We start from the raw sequence: 21,455 nt of genomic DNA, 5'->3' as shown, positions 1-21,455 counted from the left end.
GAATACACTAAAATTGAATTTTGACGATTGAATAATCTGACCCAGAACTCTGACATTAGGAGAGCGTGAGAGGGAAATGGAAATCACCGTAGTTGGAGGTATGGATGCAATTCAAGAAGATTCTGCATATTTGTGTGCGCTACTTAGACTTTTTTTTTTTTAGTGGTCAGAATTTCTGATAATGCAAAATATAGATGGACACCCATTTGATTAAAAATGCACCTTTAGTTATGTTTACTGGATATAAAACTGAAGTGACAAGAAGATCTAGTCTAGTCATGTTAGGGAGAGAATACCTACAGTGACCTGGGAAGCAGCATGTTCCTATCTACTGATCTTCATAGAGAGAACTTGTTCTGAAAGTTATTTTTTTATTCTTTCTCTCTGTCTCTTATGCACACACATGGGTACACATGTGTGTGTGCATACGTACGCATGCACGCGCACACACACACACACACACACACACACACAAATATCTCTCCCACTCTGATTCTGACAAGTCAAGTAATTTATGAATTGTTACATTGAAAAGGAAATACTAATCACAGATAATGCACCAACAAAATTATGCTTTAAAAAAAAATTGTGCCACATTGCTGGACACCTGAGAGTTATCCTCGATGGACACCTGGCTGTGATGAGGATTACTGGTGTCCTGCTTACTTCCTTTGCTGATTCTCATGTCCATGGAGATGTCATTATAGGGAGAAAAGGTTGATATGACTTCCTGTATGCATTGCATTTCCCTGTGGAATCTAGGTCCCATGTTAAAGACATGAGGCAAGCATGATTGTGTGATGTCTTGGTTCCATGCTATATTCACTTTTTATAATGTAAAATTATGTTTAATATAAGAAAGGTAAAATGCTAAGCTATTGTCAAAGCCTTTCCATTCTGTGAAATCATTTGGCAGCCATCTTTAAAATGCCATGCTTCTTCCCTCTTACGCGTAGAGATGTGAGCTCTTTGGTAGGCTCCACGGGCCAACATTTTACTACTTCTAGCTTTACTAATACAACTGAGGCACCAGCCCATTTCTGGCATTACTTTCAACCTGATTTCCTAGAGCAAGATTTTAAAATTAGCATCCTAAACCCAGACAACTCCCATGGAAGGGCTTCTAGTATTAAATTAAATCCTTGATGTCATTTGAAAATTTATGTTCATGAATATGTGTGAATTTTTCTAAAGAAAGAGTCCCTATTGTTTGTCATCTCCTTACAAGTTTTATAATCCTTAAAAAACTGAGTTCCTTTCTTAGAGGAGGAAAACACAAAAACAAAAAAAAAAACAAACAAACAAACAAAAGAAACACACAAAGAACAAATCACTAATATTTTTCTCCCTATCCCTGTAGTTCTGCTAGAGACATGGGGTCATGCCACTGGTATTTTCTTCTGATTACTTCTGTATAACAAATTATTACAAACTTTAGCAGAGTAAAGCAAACAAACAAAATAAACTGATCTCACACTTTCTGTGGGTAGGGAATCTGAAAGTGGCTTAGTTTGGTGGTTCCAATTCAAGGTCTCTCATATGGTTGCTGTTAAGTTTCCAACCTGGCCTGAAATCATCTGAAGACTTGTTCAGTGATTATTTGCTTCTGAACACTCCCACATGACTGTTGGCAGGCCTCAGTTCTTCATTGGCTATGGGCAGGCAGTCTCAGTTCCTTCTTCTGTGGGCTTCATCATAGACTGTTGGACAATGTTCATGAACATCAGGAGCTGGACTTCAGAGGCAACCCAGTGTGAGCGCAGTATTACTCTATCTTCTGTTAACACAACACTTAAGGGTACAACATGGCAATGTAACCTTTCAAGAATACATATAGTAACAAGTCTTTCTTACCCCTTACATTTTAGAGAGCTTTATTTTATGTACCTCCAGATCCCCAAATTTTACCACTACCCATATTGTGGAAGTACAGGATTGTTCTTTCATAAGATAATTGAAGTAGATAAGTCAATTATAAAACATATACAAAGAACCCAGCATAAGAACACTATGTTAGAGAAGTTTAATTTTTTTCTTAGCTGGTCTTTAGTTTGTTTATAATTTAAAAACTGAGCTAACAAAACCAGCTTTCTTTGATAATTATTATTTAAGCAGTAGAGTTATTCACACAGGGTCAAATATTTATATGTTATATATATATATATATATATATATATATGTATATAATACATTTTGAATATTCTGCTACTTGGAGTAACAATACAGGGTCCAGAAATATTCCCTGATGTTCATACTTTAGCAAAATTCAAATTTATTTTAAAAATAGGAATATTCTTGAATGTATTCCGAATGTATCATGGTATCTAAGCTGTATGCATGTGTGTCTGAGTGTGCATGTGTGCCTTTGTATGCAGGTACACAATCAAAATATGCAGATTTGGGGGTGGTTTCAAGAAAAACTTCAGATACAGTTTGACAATTTTGGTATTGTGAGATAAGACTAATTTATATAGCATTTGCCAACTAAATAGTTGTAAGTCAGAACACAAGCATTTCTTTTTTTAATAATGAATATCTTTGTGGTGACTATTTGAAATATCACTCTTTTTTTTCCTTTGGCAAGGACGTAAGTCTATTTAATGGTTTATTCTATGAATGTTGCTACATTTGGGGGAACTTGGCTGATAATGCAATGTATTTGAGAAAAGTATGTTTTGCCTCGCAGGTAATTTCTGAAGGATATTTATGTATAAGTAGGGATTCTGGGAGAATCTCACCTGTGAGCACTCCTGGCAGGTACTCGAGTCCCTGTCCTAGTGAGATGCAATGGAAGGACACATTGTGCTGCCAGTTAGGGGTGGGATGTAGGAGAGAACTCAGTAATCCATTAGGCGAGATCGTTTTTCTCCTTTCCAAAAAGAGTGAGCCTTTTATATCTGAGAATGCGTGTAAGTGACAGCTTTGAATGCTGTACTTAATTACTGTGACAATTTTATCCTTCTCTGCTATTAAAATTTGCAAGTTATTAATACCACTTTTTAAAAAAAGTTTATTTTCATCAGCTACTGAGTCATAGCCCATAACCATCTCTGTCTTATTTATGAATATGTGGTAGATGGGAGATGAGTTAGGGTTTTTTTTTTTTTTTTTGGACCTTTTCACAAAAGTTGGGAAAATACTCTTGAGATAGGTTTTGGGGGAAGTTATCCTTGACTTGTTTGTGTCTTGGGTTTTACTTCAGAGAGTTTGGGCTGCCTAACTTTCCTCCAAATGCTATTCGATTAATGAGTATCCAGAGGTCATTATGTTTTTGATCAATTCCTTCAAAGAAAGAGCATCTCAATAATTTCTGTACTCGGCCAAAACATTAATAAACTTAATTCAACTCTTTCCAGCTGCAGAAGTTTTGAAGTAGTAAAGTATTTGAACTCATAATGTATTTCCAAGACAGTTGTAGTTCCTTCCGCATACATTGCTTGACTCAAGCTGATGGTCAAACCAAACTAAAAATAAGTAAATAAATAGGATAGAATATTCAGTTCATTGTAAAGAGAACTCCTTGGGAATAATGTCGATGTATGTTACTTGTATTTATTTCTCTTTGCACATATGAATGTCAAATTTTAAAAAGCTATTTTCTAAAGCTTTATCATTCAGTTGGCTTTTTTTGCTTTGTTGTTGTTAAGTAGGGTTTTTTATTTTATTTTTTTTTTTGCACACTTGAAGTTCAGAACATGTTAAATGCAGAAAGGTTAAAACAAAAATGATTGTAGAACTGGCTTCACTGAAATGGTTTTACCACTAAGGAAAACACTTATGTCTAAATCTAGCCTTTTGGCTTTGTGGAAGGAAGTGACTTCCCTAGCAAAATGAAGAGAAACCAATATCCTGCTTGGTTTTTTTGAGTGGTAGTTCCATTAGCAGCATCTTCTAATTCAAGAATTAGTTATTGAGAGATAGTTACTATTTCTTTAGTTATTTTTTATCATAAAATGAACCTGTTAAGTATCTGTGTACTTCTTTAACAGGTCACTGTAATCTACACTATGCCACGGTGTGTAAATGCTTTTACTTAGACATTTAGTACCCTGCAAATGGTTCTATGGCAGTCCCCAAATGGTCACCCTGCTCTAGGACCACAGCACCCTGCTTTACCTAGATTTCTCTTTTTCTATTTTCTTTAGATTTAATTTTATAAAGCATTCCTCAGCATGCAGGGATAATGGAATCTTATCTTCCCTCCATTGTGTATTAAGCACAAGACTGGAAAAAAAAATGCTAGGCAAATGGAAGCTAGGAAGAAAGTCATTGATTTTTCTATGCAAAAACTAAGAGATACTAGATGGTGCTTGATTTTCTTCTCATTAGCTTTATTTCATCTTTAGTTGTCTTCGGCCCTCTCCCCTTGCTTAAGATGAATGAGCGATGGCATTTCTCCAATTCTGAGAGCCCTGCAGTCAATGGCTTTCTTTCCTGAGTGTATTGTTACCAGGTGATAATTGCTGGCTTGTGGCTTTACAGAACCCCCATCCTTAGGTGAATCATGTGGAGTTTGCATGCTGTGTCTCGATGTGAACCTACTGCCGTGGTTTTTGTTGGCTTCTGCGCCTCTGCAGCTCTTGAGGAAACCGTTAGTTCAGAATCTGATGGTCACATGTTCCTGCAGCAATTTCATGCACCTTTCTCTTCTTCTGACCTCAAGGCTGAAACGGGGCTGAATCTGTTTGAAACCTGGCGACATTCTGATGGAAAAGTACCTTGTGCTGCATGAGAGTCATTCACTCTTCTCACGCTAACCTACTTTTTCCCCCCATCTTTTATACGTATTTTTCAGAATCCTTTTCCCTTAGGAGGGGAAAATTAGTTTTAAATCAGGCAAGGATTTGAGATCCCTCAGCATTCCCAGAACGTCTGATACAATGCCTTTTTTTATTTTTCAGTCAGTTTGCTCCCAGGAAAACCTTTTTGTGGAAAACAGGTAAAATAAAATTTGCTTTTTCATGTCTTTAGAGGGGCAGAGTCTGTCATGTGTGTCCTGTTTATTCATATAGCTATATATATTTACATATATATACATACATATATAGATCTCATGTATGTGTACTTGAATATATGTATAAATAAATACATATATCTATGCATACACACGTATATATTCCACATATATGTCATTTAGAATGTCTAAGAATTACTTAATTTGGGGAAAAAGTTCTCTCAGTTACCTCCAAACCGAAGCTTAAACATTTTCCTTTCTGAAATCTCAATTGCTGGTCCTTCCAAAGGTATAATTCCTATTAACTGTACTGGGTATTACAAAGACTAAACGTGGAGACCACCAAGGAGTCTGTAGTTTCACTGGCTTATTGATTAGGCTACCAAAGAACTGGGTATTTGGTATCATTAGCCACTTCTGTGCTCCATAGCTGTATTCGGCTATGCATATAATTAAGTACAATGATATTATTTTAAGATTGCCATTCTAAGCAATTGATTAGTCTCAAAAAAAAAAAAAGAAAAAGAAAAAGGAAAAGACTAAGTTGAAAAATTTTATCCAATCAAGTCTTGATCGTGCAGTGTACCTGACTTTGAAGTTAGTGGGGAAAAATAATAGTGAGATTAAATTATAAAATTTGTAGACAGCCTCAAGGATAACAGAAGAAGTTTTTCAAACATATCATATACCTTTTTTAAGTGGCTCTAAATTGACAGAGATGTAAAAATGCCCTTTTGATTTAATTGCAGATATTCAGGGTAAGGAATCCACATTGATTCTACTTATCACACTTAAGATGCATCAAATGGGCAACTTGGTGTTGGAAATATGGTATTCATAAATACAGTTGTGGTTAATTTTATTTCAAGCATCAGCTTAATGGGTCTCCCTATAAAGTTGATTAAAATGGAGACTGATTAAATTTCAGTGCTCAGAGAGATTAAAATAAGGCTTTAGAAACGATTGGTAAATATACACAAAAAAAATCCATCATTCATATTAACATGTGAAAATCCTCCAATAATTAAACCCCTTAATAGAATAACCTCTTTTAGAAGAAGAGATGAAATTGAGAATGAGCTCAAGAGAGGGATCCAAAGACAACTTTAAAACCCATACAGATTTAGACATAAATTTCCTATTTACAGTAAAACTAAGAATCCATAAGCGTTAACATCTTGAAGATGAAGCCATCCAAAATTCTATACCCTTTCTGAAAAGATGGAATGAACGATTATAAATTCAGTTAATTGGAAAACATTCCCTACCAAAACAAAACAAAACAAAAACAAAACCATACACAATGTTTCATTAAATACCCATTATATTTTTATCAATTTCTTTTATTCTGCTCTGTTTTCCATTTCTCCCATATCCTCTTCCATCACTTTCCCCTATGTAATATCAGTGCCTCAATCCTAGGGTAGGGATCTTAATTCTCTTGTGTGGCCATTTACTTATTATGGCAAAATTCAACATCAAGCAAATAAGACATAAGTGTGGGGTTAATTTACTGTAGAAGTGTGCTATAGTAGAATACACATCCATTTAATATAGAGTATTTAGTACTCTCAGGTTTTATATTATAAAAATCATGTTTTTCATTCCCAGTAGGCTCTTGGAAGACAGTAACATATGCAATGAGACCTATAAGAAAAGACAGCTCTTTCGGTTGGTATGGTTTATTTTTTTAAACTGTGTTTTCAGGTTCTGTGGCAGAATCAATGTCAAATATAAGTGTATTAGTGTAAAATATTTCTGTTCATGAAATAAAATATGTTTGGTTCTCTCTTTGTAAAACTTGTTACATAGCTAGTGTTACATTCATAGTGGATAACGTGAGATGTGGGACTAGAAAGCTAGCGTTTTGTATACAGTTCCTTGGGGTTCTTCCTCTGATTTCCTGTGTTTCAAGGGCTAACGCTGACAGTACACTGATTTAACAATCCCAGGTCAACTTTTGTGAATTACACGGAGTTAACATTTCTCTCAAAGATTGCAATTGTACATAAATTGCCAACACTGGAAAATAAATCAATGATAACTCTATTTGGGCAGCTAATCTTTAAGCCACTATTATCCATTGCAATATTTCAAACAGTATTTTTTTTTGAAGCACAGACTTTATTTCTAAAGCAAGAGATGAGTCTCCTTCCAATTAAAGTGAACCATGTAAACCAAGATCTGTAATGGGATAGTGGGAAAGGATAATATATATATTAAAGTTTTATATTAGGCTAAAAGTTTTATAAGAGCAGAGGGACAATACCTATTTTATTACTATATTAAATGTATATCTACCATCTATTATAAGGAAAAGAGCATATGGTGCTATTAGTGTACTCACTATTTAACATCTACATTTAATGTGTATCCCATTTATGAACATCAGAATTAATCTCTGTTGTAGAAAAGGCAAAAACAGAACAGAACCTCCTGCACACTTATAAGAAGAAAAATACTAAGAAGAGTAGATGAATTTATCTGTTTAGAAAGTATCTTTTTTGGACAAGTCAGTGGTAGCCTACTGCATGGTTTGGGTTCCTGACCCCACAGCTTGAGAAAAATGCTGGGTATGTGTGCATCATACCAAAGATCCCCAAAAGATTTGGGACCATGCCCCAGAATGGCTATTTCTCAATTTCCCTCTCTCTCTGACTCTCTCCTGTGTGCACATGCACCCTCTGGTAAATTAAAGAAAGAAAGAAAGAAAGAGTGAAACAAAAAAAGAATAGTATATTTTTTTCAGTAAATCTGAACATAAGGCCTCAGCATAAGTAAAGTTAGAGTAATGTGTTCCCTACATTCTGGCAGAAAAAAAAAAGGGAATCTTGTTTTTTAACTTCCTTTGTTTTTCTAGGTTGAACTCACAGATAATACCTTCCTCATATAACATTAAACTATTTTCTTTTTCTATCCTGGAAGATTTAAGAAAATACCCTTGCATTTTTCTTTTGAAAACACAGAGAAGAAATAATATTTACCATTACTCCTACACTCACAAACTTTGATCTAATTTGTTTAGGACAATTTAGATAAAAGGTGGCTTGTACCCTAGAGAAGCCAATGAGTTTTATATAGCCCTGAATCTTCCTCCAGCAGGACCTACCATAAATTCTTGTCAGCCATCCCAGATAAAGATTCTATTACCCACCAAAACCACCAAGCACAAAAACTCAGGAAGATGACTTAGCACAAAGCTATTCATACAACTGTCAAAAAGATTCAAAGTATACATCATCCCTAACTTGGGCAAAAAAATTAACATGTTCAGACACGAAGGAAAACAATGTCACCAATGATGTCAATCAATATAGGAATAGCACTCCAAGTATAGGTGTCATGACTACCTTAAGATAAAATTCTAGTTATTTACAGGAGGTTAGGCTCTGATGACCAAATATCTCTGTCCCAGCATCTTCCTGGATTCCACAGGAAGAAGGGATCATAAGTGAATTAGGAGGAATAGAAAGTCATCTATGAGTGTAGGTTTACAAAAATGTCCATGATTCCACATCAAAATAGATTTGGAATTTAATATCTGACCTCCCTTTGCTACTGTTTTTTTTTTTTTTTAAGAGGTTTTCGCTATAGGGCGCATACACTCACCAGACAGACAGAGAGAGACATAGAGACAGAAAGTCAGAAAGCATCCCCCAGGGGGAATGGTCACGCCACAATCCCTTCTCCTCCATTCTCCTCTCGGGATCTTGGGCACGCATGCACATGCGCCCGGTGTGAGTTTTAAGCCACTGGGTTCAGGACGCGAACTGCAGTCGACTACGTGGGAGTCCAGCGACGTAGCCATTACGCTAACTGCTGGTTCCCACTTTGCTACTGTTAAGGTGAACAATCAATAGAAAAGAATAAAATATGCTTCAGTGTATAAATAGGTAGAAATCACAAATTAGAACTACATACATTATTTTGAATCTCATGAATGCTAGCTCCCTAGAGCAGCAATTTAAATTCCCCTTCAAAAGCACCCAGATCTTGGCTTAAGACAATGATTTGAGCTGGGGGTGTTGAGGTGGAGAAGTTAAGGCTACCTTAGGTTGAGTTATTGATCAGGAGATGTGGCACAAGCCAGGGGGAACTTCTTACAGCTCTAGAAACAGCCCTACCAGAGTAAAGGGAGCAGATTGTTACAGCCTAGATCACACCTAGGTATACTGTGGGTCACCTCTTTTGCTCAGAAAGGCTCAGCCACAGAGAATCTGGAGGAAGTCTATATTCCTCCCATGAAGATGCAGAAGACATGGGAAAAAGAGAATAATTAAACTAAAATAAAATGCATGATGGAACAAGGCCTCAGCACCAAAGAGAAAGCTTCCTCTGGTGCATCCTGCATGCAGAACCTCAGGGTCACCCCAAATCTTCAAGCCTAAGTGTTTCTGTAATTATGGGGCCAGCAGGTGGTGTAGTGGTTATGTCACTGGAATGCCACATGGTCAACTGCGGTTACAGTTCCCAGTGGCTTAAAAATCACACAGGGCACCTGTGCTTGTATGCCCGAGGTCCCAGGAGGAGAAGGAATTACAGTGTGGCCATCTACCTCTCGGGGGTGATTTCTCTCTCACTCTCTTTGTCTCTCTCTTCAGTGAGCCACAAACCCTATGGCAAAAACCTTTTAAAAATAAATAACTAATAGTAACAACTAGTTACAAAGGAGACTATTGTCACATTCATAATTGCTAAATTATGATTTGGCCAGATTTTGTCAAAGATGAGTTAATATGATCAGATTGTATGGGAGAGAAGGAACTTGAATTTGGAGACTGAAAGACAAATAATCAGCAATGAAAAACCAAGCCCTTGAAAGGGCTTGTTTTATCTCATTCTACCTCCCAGAGCTTTCTTGAATTTCAAAGGCATTTAAGACCAAAAGCCACCTGGCCACTGGTGAAGATCTGATACTTCTTGCCCATAACCTGGTCTTTATTCAGGTAGTGCTGGTCTCTAAAACCAGCCATGCTTTAAGTCCTGAGAACAGAGAATATAAAAATAATAATAATAATAAAAAAACCTTATGGTTTTAAACCTTGATGGAGGATAATAGGGCACTGAATATTTTCATCTAGTGTTCTCAAAAACGCTTTTTGTTTTGAGAGTTTTTCATTCCATTCCTTTCCCGTACTTTACAAAGTTTCTGTCACAGATGAGCTATTTCATTTTTCTTATCTCTTGCATTCCTTTGCTTTCTTAAATTCTCCTGAAATAAAAGAAAAGGTTTTATAATTAAAATTACAGCAAACCTTAAAGTTTTCTGTGTACTTTCTGTAGAGTTTGGTTGTATTATGTCAGGTATGGATACTTCTACCACCTCAATATCTCATGATTGTCTTTAAAATAATGGGTTTTTTTTTTATAAAGCTATTGATCAGATCTTTGAGATTTTAATCAAGATTTAAATATGTCAGAATACAAATTGGTATAAAATTAGGGATTTTATTTATTGCCCATGGTTTAGGTTCCCTTCATTTATTCATAATTCATTGGAATCTTTGGGTATTTTACTGATGTATTATTTTCATCTGCAGAACAAAAGCTTTGGAAATAGTAGCTAAACTACTCTTTAAGCAGATTGGAAACCAATGAAAGTACAAATCTCATCAAATTTCTTTATAAAACACATACTCCCTAGAGAAACTCTAAAGTCTTAAAATTTACTTCTGGTTATTGGATCTCTTCCAATACATTCACCCTTTTTTTAAATTGGAACTTTGACTGAATGTGTTCTTTCACTTAACAAAAATTTTTGTTAATTCCATTGATCCCTTTGGAAAGTTTCATGTCAGTGTGTGTTTACACTCTTGGTATGTTCACGAGTTTTTTTATATGTGAACAAAATTAAAGGGCTTTTTCATCTGGCCATTAAGATGAATTTCACTGGAAAATTCTTACCATTGGTTAACAGAGTCATTTCTGTGATTTCCACACTGTCTGTCAAAGCCTTGGTGAATTCAGATGTATATCTCATAAAGTTGAAAAATTAACATATAAATAGCTTCTCTGGACCTGCAGATATTTTTCCTTACCAAAGATTTCATGTTAAAGAGAGAGAGAAAAAAACTCTTCTTTGATGGGAGTTATTTTTAGGATATATAAGATAATTACTTCTGAACATTAATTCAATGTTGACTTGGGTCAGGAGAACTTATCCCCCTACCGTCTCCATAGGAGAAGTTAACAGTTATACTTTATACCACATATTTGTAGTTGCTTCTCCTTCATGGGCAGAGGGATCATGTGACATTTCTAGGTTTGGTTTTTCTATTTGTAACATGCCTGTCACGTGTGATGTGTGATCTGTCTGTATATCATCAAGGTATTCGTGGCACTGTCTGGGAGACACTAGGTTTAATGAAAAGGGTTGGCAAGAAGGGTCTCAAATAGATGACTCTTCCAAGAAAGGCCCCACTCTGTGCCCACCCACACAGTTCTTTAAAAGTAACACTGCCCCTGTGCATCTTTCCGGTGGCCATACTCCAGGGGGAACAGAGATGGCTCAGGGAGAACATCTGGGAGTCGACAGAGCAGCTCGGAGAATGAACTCAAGTGGTCCGACCACCAGAGGGCCTGGAGCAGCACAGACTCCGACAGCTCCAACCGCAATCTGAAGCCCGCCATGACCAAGACAGCAAGTTTTGGGGGCATCACGGTGCTGACCAGGGGTGACAGCACATCCAGTACCAGAAGTACCGGGAAGCTGTCCAAAGCAGGTAGTTAGTACTGAATGGGTTTGTCTTGTGCTCTTTGCTGAATTTTCCCAAAGCCATCAGGTTTCATTCCCTCTAACTTTGTGTTAAGTAATGTTGATTTAATTACAGGGAGAGCTGGAAAAGTCAGAAAGTAGGATTAAAATTCGTTACTGCCCCATGCTAAACTTTACTTACTTAAGTGTACTTACTTAATTTAAGTTTACTCAGTCAATTTAAGTTTACATTAGATTATTTATATAAAACTGGTGATCATGGCACCTGCACAAGACAAAAGTTAGCTATTTCTTTTTATTTAACAGTGTGCCGTATCCCTTACAGCCACACTATGGGGTAATTACATTCGGAGCTTAATTTCTAACATCAGCATACTGCTCGCATGCTCTTGGGTATGGTATTGAATCTTTGTATGCCTCAGTTTTCTCAAGCAAGCATTGAAAATAGTAATTATACTTACCCCACAGGTTTATTGTGAAGACTAAAAGAGTTAGTATAACAAAGCAACTTGAATAATGCCTGGCAAAGTATACATTCTTGGACCAGCAGTTGGCGTAATGGCTATGTCACTGGACTCCCATGTAGACGACTGTGGTTTGAGTCCTGGACCCGATGGCTTAAGTTCACGCGGGGTGTTTGTGCATGCGTGCCCAAGATCCTGAGAGGAGAAAGGATTGCAGAGTGGCTATCTCCCCTGGGTGATTATTTCTCTCTTTCTGTCTCTCTCTCTCTTTCTGGCAAGCTCACACACCCTATAGCAGAAATCTCTCAAAAAAAAGAAAAATCAAAGTATACATTCTCAGGGAACGCTAACTCATATTTGTTTTTATTATTTCCATTTAATATTTTCATTTCTGCCTTGCAAATAAGACAAAAAGTGGGTTTGGAATTCCCAAGTTGTCACACGTGTATATCTTTTTCCCCCTGCCTTTTAAATTTCTTCCTTTCAAGTGAAGAGTGAGATTTTGCGGTAGGTAGTTTGAGTTATCGCAGTGTTTGGGAGTTGCGTGGTGATAAGACCTAGTTCAATGACTAACCTGAAACAATTTTAATTTATAGAAGTAACACACGATGTTCCTGATATGAGTCTGCCAAATGCTCTCTTTTGTCCCCTAAGAATCCCTCATCATTGTTTTCTAATTATTTTCAAATGTTCTTGATTACAATATCTCATAACGTCTGAAGAAAGCGACAAATGACTGTTCAGTAGAAACCTGTGGACTTAAGTTTGTGGGTTTGTTTGTAGTTATTTTTGCTTTGTTTGAGAGATGTGAGTGGGTGCTGTGTCCTGAGTGTCAGGATGTCCTAGGGGTCAGGAGCTTTCATGGGCCTGGGGTGCTAGGTAACTGGGAGTCCAGGGAGGGATGAGGTGGCAGATGGAGAACCCCAGTTGGAGTTTAGACACGGGATTCCCTAGGCTATAAATAATTACCAACCTTCACACTCACTCTGGGAGGCAGGAGTGTAGATTCTGCAAAAACTGGGTTCATTATGTAGATGGTTTAACATAATTACGTTGTTGACAAATTCCACTTAAGAGATTATCTCACGTTTTCTTACGTTCAAAGACAATGAATAGCATTTAGTCATTGACCCTACTACCTTTTGTTTTCTACCTACCAATCTCCTCTTTCTTTGAAAGATTCCAGTGAGCTCACACTACCTTCCTGTATTTTTATTCACCAGTTAGTGAGTTCTTGACTTCTTACTCTAATTAATTGCTCTCATCTTCCATTATTGTAGCAACTAGAATCAAGAAAATCCACTTGGTACACTTGAGCTCTTGTAAACTAAGAAAGGTTAAATAGTTTTAAAGCTCCTTAAAATGCAGAAACCAAGCACCTTAAATGGTGCACTTAAAAATTCCAGCACACCAAAAGAGCTCTTAAGGTTTTTAAATTAATCTTAATCGTCATTCTCCACGCACCAACCCCAAAGCACTTCCACAGCAAAGCTCTTTGGAAACATTTAAAACACTTCTAGAATGCTAAAATGCCATGTTCTTTGAAGAATGATTAGAGATTGTAAGTGCTTCAGACATTTTTTTTTTCTTCTTTTAATCTATGTGTCTCCATTTGAAAGCTTGTCAAGGTACAGGCATGGGAAGGGGAAAAAAAATTTAAGAGATCAAGAAAAGATGTCAAAACAAACTTACAACTTCCCAAGATGATTTGATGAAGCAAAGCTGTCAGTTCTGCTGTCATGAAGCTTCAGCACAGCCCCAGTTTCCAATTTGTTACCTTATTGTTCACAGTGCAATTGCAAACTTCTTTTTTTGACCTTTCAGAAACCCAAGGTAGAGTTGTGACATTGAAGTTACTTTTCTCTTCCCCTAATTACATAGGTTCTAGCTTTAAACAGATAGTAACGAGACTTGGTTCTATGTTGGAAACACGTTTTTCCCTATTTTGAAAAAAGAGAAAACAATAGGATATTATTGAAGACGTTCATGCACAAGCCTGTTGTCCCTAGGCCCAGGCTGTCTACTGTGGAGGTGGGTGAGGTCCTCTCACCCTTGTTGAGAAGAGTCCTTGAGTGATACTTGCACTACAAACTCAGACAATTTGCTGGGAACAGCAGTGTGACTGATCAATGAGTATGATGTCTATTTCTTCCCACATGGCCCAGACGACACTGTTTCACTCTCATCCCCTCCTTCGTGAACTCCAGAGCGGGATTTCTCATCTTCAGCTACTTCAGAATCATCTGAAGGACCTGTGAAATCACAGGTTGCTAGCCCTGCCCCCAGGGTCTGAGTCAGCAGGTCTAGGATATAGCCAGAGAATTGGCATTTTTCTTTTTTTCTTTTTTCAATTATTTATTTAATTTTATTTATTACAATGATTATTTTTTAATTTGACCAGAAAGAGACAGAAAAATAGAGAGAGGGAAAGTGACAAAGCAAGTCATTAGGTCTGGGATTCGAACCATGGTTGGCCTCATGGGAGTCCAGTGCCTTAACCACCATGCCACCTGCCAGCCCCCGCATTTTTCTTGGTGCTTATATTTCAAAGGAATGGTTCTGGATCTTTAGGAAGGATGTTCCTGAAGGATAAAACTGCCAGAGACTGGGAGAAGATTTACATCTCTTTATTTTTATTTATTTATTTGTTAAAGGGAGACAGACAGAAAGACAGAGAGAGAGAGAGAGAGAGAGAGAGAGAGAGAGAAGAGAGAGGGAGGGAAAGCAAAGAAGCAGTCCCCATGGGGGACAGTCCCACCACAATCCTTTCTCCTCCATTCTCCTTTCTGGATTTTGGGCATGCATACACACATGCCCAGTGTGTTTTCCAAAACCAATGGGTCCGACACTCTAACCTGGCCACGGGCCATGTGATCCAGTTGCCTTAACTACTGCTATTGACTGACTAAAAAGATTTATATCTTTAAGGGAGAGAAATGCTCTATGAATAGGAAGATAAAGGTCCTCTGGTCAAAGAAACCAACCGACCTTTAAGTTCGGTGAAGCTGAGGTTAATTTTAGGACATCTTCCTCATCATTGATTATATTTAGTCTAGCTTATATTTTACGAAAGACTAATGTCTAAAGGAGTAATACTTCCTAAAGGAAACACAGCCAGTAGGAGGCAGCCAGTGAGTTCAGTGCCCCAACCCAGAATCCTTCTTTGCTGGGGAATATTCCCTCTATTCCAAAGGAATCTGCCCATATCCTTTTTTATTCCTGCTTTATTTTTACTTGTTTATGGGTGATGTCCCCAGTCTGAGTGGACTTGCCCGTAATGTTTACCTGAAGGTCTAGCAGTGGAAGACATGTGTGTATTACATGAGCAGAACAGGATGCCTCAATGATGACAGGGCAGTGGATGGTCCATGCCATCTTCACCCACAGGCTCAGGTTATACACATTAAAACCAAAGAGTATAGGGACCAGCAGGTGATGTGATGCTTAAGGTGCTGGACACTCCCACATGACTGACCATGGTTTTTGTCTCGGACCTGGTGGCTTACTTTCTCACTTTCCCTCTCTCTCTCTGGTCAAATTAAAATAAATGAATGAATAAATAAAATTAAATAATTCTTTTTAAAAAATGAGTAGATCAGCACAGACTCCTGTCTCCAAGGTAGGGCTCTGGTTCCTACATACATGGTTTGGAGAAGGTTAGCAGAGTATGCTGAGAGTCTAGTGCCCCTAATCTTATGATGTTAACCTGGGAGGGGTACTCAACCTCTAGAATGGCCCCACGGTGGGTCTATTCCATGAGGTGAAAGCAGTGGTCATAAGGTGTATACAAGCCCTAGTTATGGCCTAGACTGTTCCTCAAGGCAGACGGACATTGAAAGAAGGGAGAGAAGAGAGCTCATTTTAAGGTGCCTACTTAACAATTTGTGATTTCTCTTCCTACCTTTTTGCATGTTTCCCTTTTTCTTTTTCCTGTTTGTACCTTGAGTGTTCACCTGAGTCTCTCATCCAGCGCTCTGACCTCTCCCTTCCCTACTCCCAGCTGCCGCTAGGGTCTAGTTTCAACTTCTGAGCATTCCTTCTGGAAGTAGCTTCCAATTTCTCTCTAGTATCTCTCAGAATTTGGCAGGAGCTTGGTTAGGGTGCTGCCCCACCTGATTTCCACTTAAAGTACACAAGAGTAAACATAGGATCAGGCTTAGAGTGTGGTCCGTAGAATTGAGTTGCCTGAGTTTCAACTCAGATTCCACCACACACTGAGTGAGTTTGGAAAATTTACTTAGCATGTCGGAGGATCAGTTCATCTTCAAAATGAAGTTGCAGTGAAAATTAAATTAAACAATTCAGATAGAATTGTGTTTGTCATGTAGACATGCTGTTTAAATGCTATGCTTTTACTTCACAGAGCCTCAAATCCTAAACTTCTCAAATAACAATTTTATTTAAATTTTAGTTATTTATTTTTAAAATCTTTGAACATTTCTTTCTTTCTTTTTTTTTTTGGAGAGGTTTTTGCTATAGGGCATGTGCGCTCGCCAGAAAGACAGAGAGAGACAGAGAGACAGAAAGCGAGAAATCACCCCCCCCCAGGGGGGATGGCCATGCCCCGTAATCCCTTCTCCTCCATTCTCCTCTCAGGATCTTGGGCATACACACACAGGCGCCCGGTGTGAGTTTAAGCCGCCGGGTCTAGGATTTGAAAAGCGGTCGACTACGTGGCAGTCCAGCGACATAGCCATTACGCTAACTGCTGGTCCCAGAATCTTCGAACATTTCTAACCCTTGGTAATTTTTGTTTTGTTTTGTTTTTGTTTTTGCTTAAGAGCATGTGCACTTGTGAGAAAGAGAGAGAGAGAGAGACGGAGACAGCGAAAGAGAAAGGAAAAGTGAGAAATCAGCCCTGGAGGGATGACCGTGCTGCAATCCCTTCTCCTCCATTTTCCTCTCAGAATTTTGAGTAGGCATGCACACATGATTTTCCAAGCCACCAGTTCTGGGACTCTAACCTGAGTCAGCTCTGTAGGATACAGTACCTTAACCTTCTTCATGCCACTTGTTGGCTCAATCTTTGATATTTTATTACCATTGCTAGCATTGTTTTGTTGTTGTTGTTGTTTTTAATCAATTACTCCAGTAATGTTGGTTATGTGTAGAATATTGCTGTACCTGATCAAGGTGATTGATGTATATAAGTCCCTCAAAACTGCAGAAATTCCACTTATTAAGCTCTGGCTCCATGTTGAGTGCTGAGCTATCCCTCCAAGGAGGTTTTCCTTTTTATCTTTTCTTTCCAAGTGATGAGATTTTAAGCCAAATTTAGTTTTGTTTTTTTTTTTTTTTTTTTTTTTGAGGGAGATTTTCACTGTAGGGCGCGTGCGCTCGCCAGACAGACAGAGAGAGACATAGAGACAGAAAGCGAGAAATCACCCCCCAGGGGGGATGGTCACGCCGCAATCCCTTCTCCTCCATTCTCCTCTCGGGATCTTGGGCATGCACGCACACGCACCCGGCATGAGTTTTAAGCCACCGGGTCCAGGACACGAACCGCGGTTGACTACGTGGGAGTCCAGCGACATAGCCATTACGCTAACTGCTGGTTCCCAAGCCAAATTTAGTTTTTGTCCCACACCCCCCCCCCTTTTTTTTGCCATGGGGCATGTGCTCTTGCCAGAGATGGATAGAAAAAGAGTGGGAAAGTGAGAAATCACTCCCAACGGTGAATGGCCACACTGCAATTTCTTTTCCTTTAGTCTTCTCTCAGGATTGGGGCAAGCACACATGTGCGTCTGACCTGGTATTCAAGTCGTCAGGTTCAGGACGCAAACTCTGGTTGGTCATGTGGGAGTGCAATGCCTTACCCACTACACCATCTGCTGGCCCCTTGTTTTTTTCCTTTAACCCATGCAATCCAATCATTTGGCTCTTTCTCATTCCTATTGATGCTGCTCATTTCCCCCAGTTGGTGGTGGTGGAAGGCTGTGATGTGGCTAATCAGTAATCAATGGCCATGTTTCTTTCTTTCTTTCATGTGTTTTTTTGAAGAATTCTTTTATTTAACTTTATTTATTCATTTTTAATTTGACTATACAAGGACAGAACGAGAGGGAGAAAGAAGGAAAGTGAGAAAGCAAGCAGCCAGGTCTGGGACTTAAACCATGGTCAGACATGTGGGAATCTAGTGCTCTTAACCACCATGACAACCTGCAAGCCCCTGGCCATGTTTCTAAAGGCAAAATTAAGTCAGTGTGAATGTGATTGTGACATTTCGGTCTGTAACATCATCACCCCCACACACGTGAACACACACACACATGCCAATGCTAACTTACAGCTCAGCTCAGAGTTAAAGCTTGTGTTAATGGACCCAACTCTTTCTCACCTCTTATCCTGGAAATGAACCGAATCAAATCGTTTCCATGTGACCCTGTAGGAGAGCTTGTTATTGTATTATTTCTTTTGTTGCTGATGTTGATGACGCTGCCCTAGTGTCAAATTTGTACTTTAGCTTCAAACTACATGTGGCAGGTTGATCAACAAACACTGTGGTTTTCATTGGCACTGTGAACGCAAAGCCATAATTTCTATGATGAGGTCTCAAAACTATTCTTAGCATTTCTTTAATATTCCTTTTACATCCTTTATGTTTCTCCCCATACATTATTCAGGACCCTGTCAGCATCCTAAACCATTTATATGGAGCATTCTGAATCAACCTGAAACTTATCTCTATTAATAATCAAGTCATTAAAAAAACAGAAGAGGCTCTGCTAGGAATTCTTATGACAGCCCATGGGATATGCCTTTGCACACTTTCAAAAGGCAGAGTGAGGTTACAGTTAGACTGGGCTATTGATCAGTCTGCCTAATCAAATCCCAGCTCTGCTGTTATCTCGCTGTGTGAGTTGGCTTGAGTTGTCTAACTCCTCTATCATTCTGTTTCCCTATCTATGTAGGCAGTGATAGTACTATTATTAAGATGTTAATCCAGTGTTCACACATGACAACTGTTCAATAAGCATTACCGTTCTTTTTACAATTATCAGTCTTTAATCGTCCCTCTTCTCTGCCACTGCAGTTATTTTGGAAAGAATGTTAGCTATTGCTTATAAGTTTTGACTTTCAGGGCACAGGAGAATGCATTTTGAATGATGGAAATCCATGGTTGTGAGTTAATGATTTGATACATTACTAGTATTACATTCTTGTAATCTATTAATTTTAATTTACATTATTAGAAATATGGGTTTTTTTTGTTTTTTGAGTTTTTTGGTTGTTTTTGGTTGTTTTTTGTTTGTTTGTTTGTTTGTTTGTTTAGAGAGAGATTTTTGTTATAGGGTGCATGTGCTCACCAGAGAAACAGAGATAGATAGAGAAATAGAAAAGGAGAAATCTACTCCCAGGGGGAATGACCATGCCGTAATCCCTTCTCTTCCATACTCCTCTTGGGATTCTGGGCATGCATGCACACACACCTGGTGTGAGTTTGAAGCCACCAGGTCCAGGACTCGAACTGCTGTCAGACATGTGGGAGTCCAGCGACATAACCATTATGCCATCTGCTGGTCCCATAGTATCCGTTCTTTCGGACGCTCTGATTAACACTTAGTGCTGAGAACAGCCATAGTTAAAGGAGCTGGAGCTGTTCATCTCTTCCTGTGGTAAAAGGAAGTGGGAGCCCAATGGACAGGGGATATGGCAAGTGTTTCTTTGTTCACTGTGGAAGGAGAAGAGAGATAATTAGGAATAGATTCCAACTTAGGGACTTCTGCACATTGTCCCAGCTATCTGTGTGATGAGAAATCACAGTCCACAAAAGAGCCCTGTAACTTGACTCATCTGTGTCATCTGTCTGATCATTGTGAAGGCTAGCCTCTCTTTGGTCCAGCCCCTGGCTGTATTAAGAGTTCTTCAAGTATGCAGAATACAGTACAGCATCTTTTTATGTTTTTCTTTTTCTTTTTTTTAAAGTTTTTTTATTTTCCTATTAGGTGCATGCACATGCCAGAGAGAGAGTGAGAGAGAGAGAGAGACAGTGAGAGAGAAGTGAGAAATCACCCGCTACGAGAGATGGCTATACTGAGACCCCTCCTCCTCCTTTCTTCTACTGGGATTTTGAACATGCACGCATGCACCCGGCATAATTTTCAAGCTGCTGGCTCCGGGACTTGAACTGCTGTTAATCACATGGGAGTCCAGCACCTTAACCACTATGCCACCTGCTAACCCCCATTGGAGCATCCGAAGCACTGAAATATGTCATGTTAATAATAGTAATACCCGCTGTCACATGGTTTGTATCAGGTGCAATATATTTGGTACTTTGCATCTTGTTTATCAATATCTAATATTAGATATTATTTAATATGTGCAGTCTATGTTGTTTCAACTTTGCATAAAAGGTAATAATATTCAGTGGTTTAAAGTTGGCCTGCTCAGAATACTGATTCAGTCACGTCTCCCTGATTTTCATCCTACGCACTCTCTCTTCTTAAAAGAGATCCTATTTGAGTTTGAAATGTATTCACTTATGTATGCTGTGCTTCCAATAGAAATGGCCCATATTGGTATTTCTGATTATGCCCCTTCAAAATGCAGCTGAGTGGGTGTTAGAGAGCCATGCACGCAAGCAGCACCCTGTGAGAGTCTTCCTTAAACCCACCCAAGGTATTTCCATGGCACCAATTACTCGGGGGCATGGGAGGTTGCAAGTCCTGAGCTCAGAGCTCCCAGCTTCCGTTGATCATCCTCGTGACATGTGAAAGAGTTTGAGAGAGAGAGTGCTCATTTCCAATCCCTTCTTTTCTAGAAAATCAACACATCTGAAAAATATATAGCAAAGGTTTCAATGAAACATGAGCCTCAAATATGGGAGGGCATTAGGTAACCTCATCGAGCAGCCCAGGCTTAAACTCTTTAGTGATAAACTACAGAAGTGTAAGCATTGAGACTCAACGGTGCTTCCTGTCCTCCCTGTGTGTTAAAGCATCTGTTGGTTTCTATTTCCCTGTACCAGGTTCTGAGTCTTCCAGCAGTGCAGGCTCCTCAGGATCGCTGTCCCGCACCCACCCACCTCTCCAGAGCGCATCCCTGGTCTCGGGCGTGGCAGCCAGTTCTCCTGGCTGTGTTCCCTATCCAGAGAATGGAATTGGGGGCCAGGTCGCTCCTAGCAGCACCAGCTACATTCTTCTTCCACTTGAGGCGGCCACGGGCATCCCACCAGGAAGTATCCTTCTTAATCCACACACAGGTTAGTTGTGACCTGCTTTATCAGGGACACTAGGTTATTAGAATTTTGTTCTTAGGTTCCCTCTTGGGAATTTTCCAGCAAGTTTTCTGAAAAAGCCTAAACAGTTGGTGAGAATCT

The 21,455-nt window shown here is 38.8% G+C and overlaps 1 protein-coding gene across 15 annotated transcripts in view; it reads left to right on the top strand.

The window, feature by feature from the left end:
* Positions 1 to 21,455, top strand: part of ARPP21 (cAMP regulated phosphoprotein 21) — a 132,829-nt gene that overhangs the window by 30,736 nt on the left and 80,638 nt on the right. For 3 of the 15 annotated variants that reach the window (XM_027768372.1, XM_014584244.2, XM_027768378.1), the window contains 4 exons: positions 4,902 to 4,939; positions 6,566 to 6,625; positions 11,447 to 11,679; positions 21,105 to 21,338. In XM_027768372.1, the coding sequence (XP_027624173.1) occupies positions 4,902 to 4,939; positions 6,566 to 6,625; positions 11,447 to 11,679; positions 21,105 to 21,338 (565 nt within the window). Of the gene's footprint in view, positions 1 to 4,901; positions 4,940 to 6,565; positions 6,626 to 11,446; positions 11,680 to 21,104; positions 21,339 to 21,455 lie in introns of those variants that run through there. The other 12 variants (XM_027768374.1, XM_027768368.1, XM_027768375.1 and 9 more) reach the window with 7 other exon arrangements.

Source organism: Tupaia chinensis, unplaced genomic scaffold (assembly GCF_000334495.1).
Source record: "Tupaia chinensis unplaced genomic scaffold, TupChi_1.0 Scaffold146131_1, whole genome shotgun sequence".
Lineage (NCBI taxonomy): Eukaryota > Metazoa > Chordata > Mammalia > Scandentia > Tupaiidae > Tupaia > Tupaia belangeri.
The sequence above is the reverse complement of the archived record's forward strand: the minus strand, read 5'-3'. Positions and strand labels throughout refer to the sequence as shown.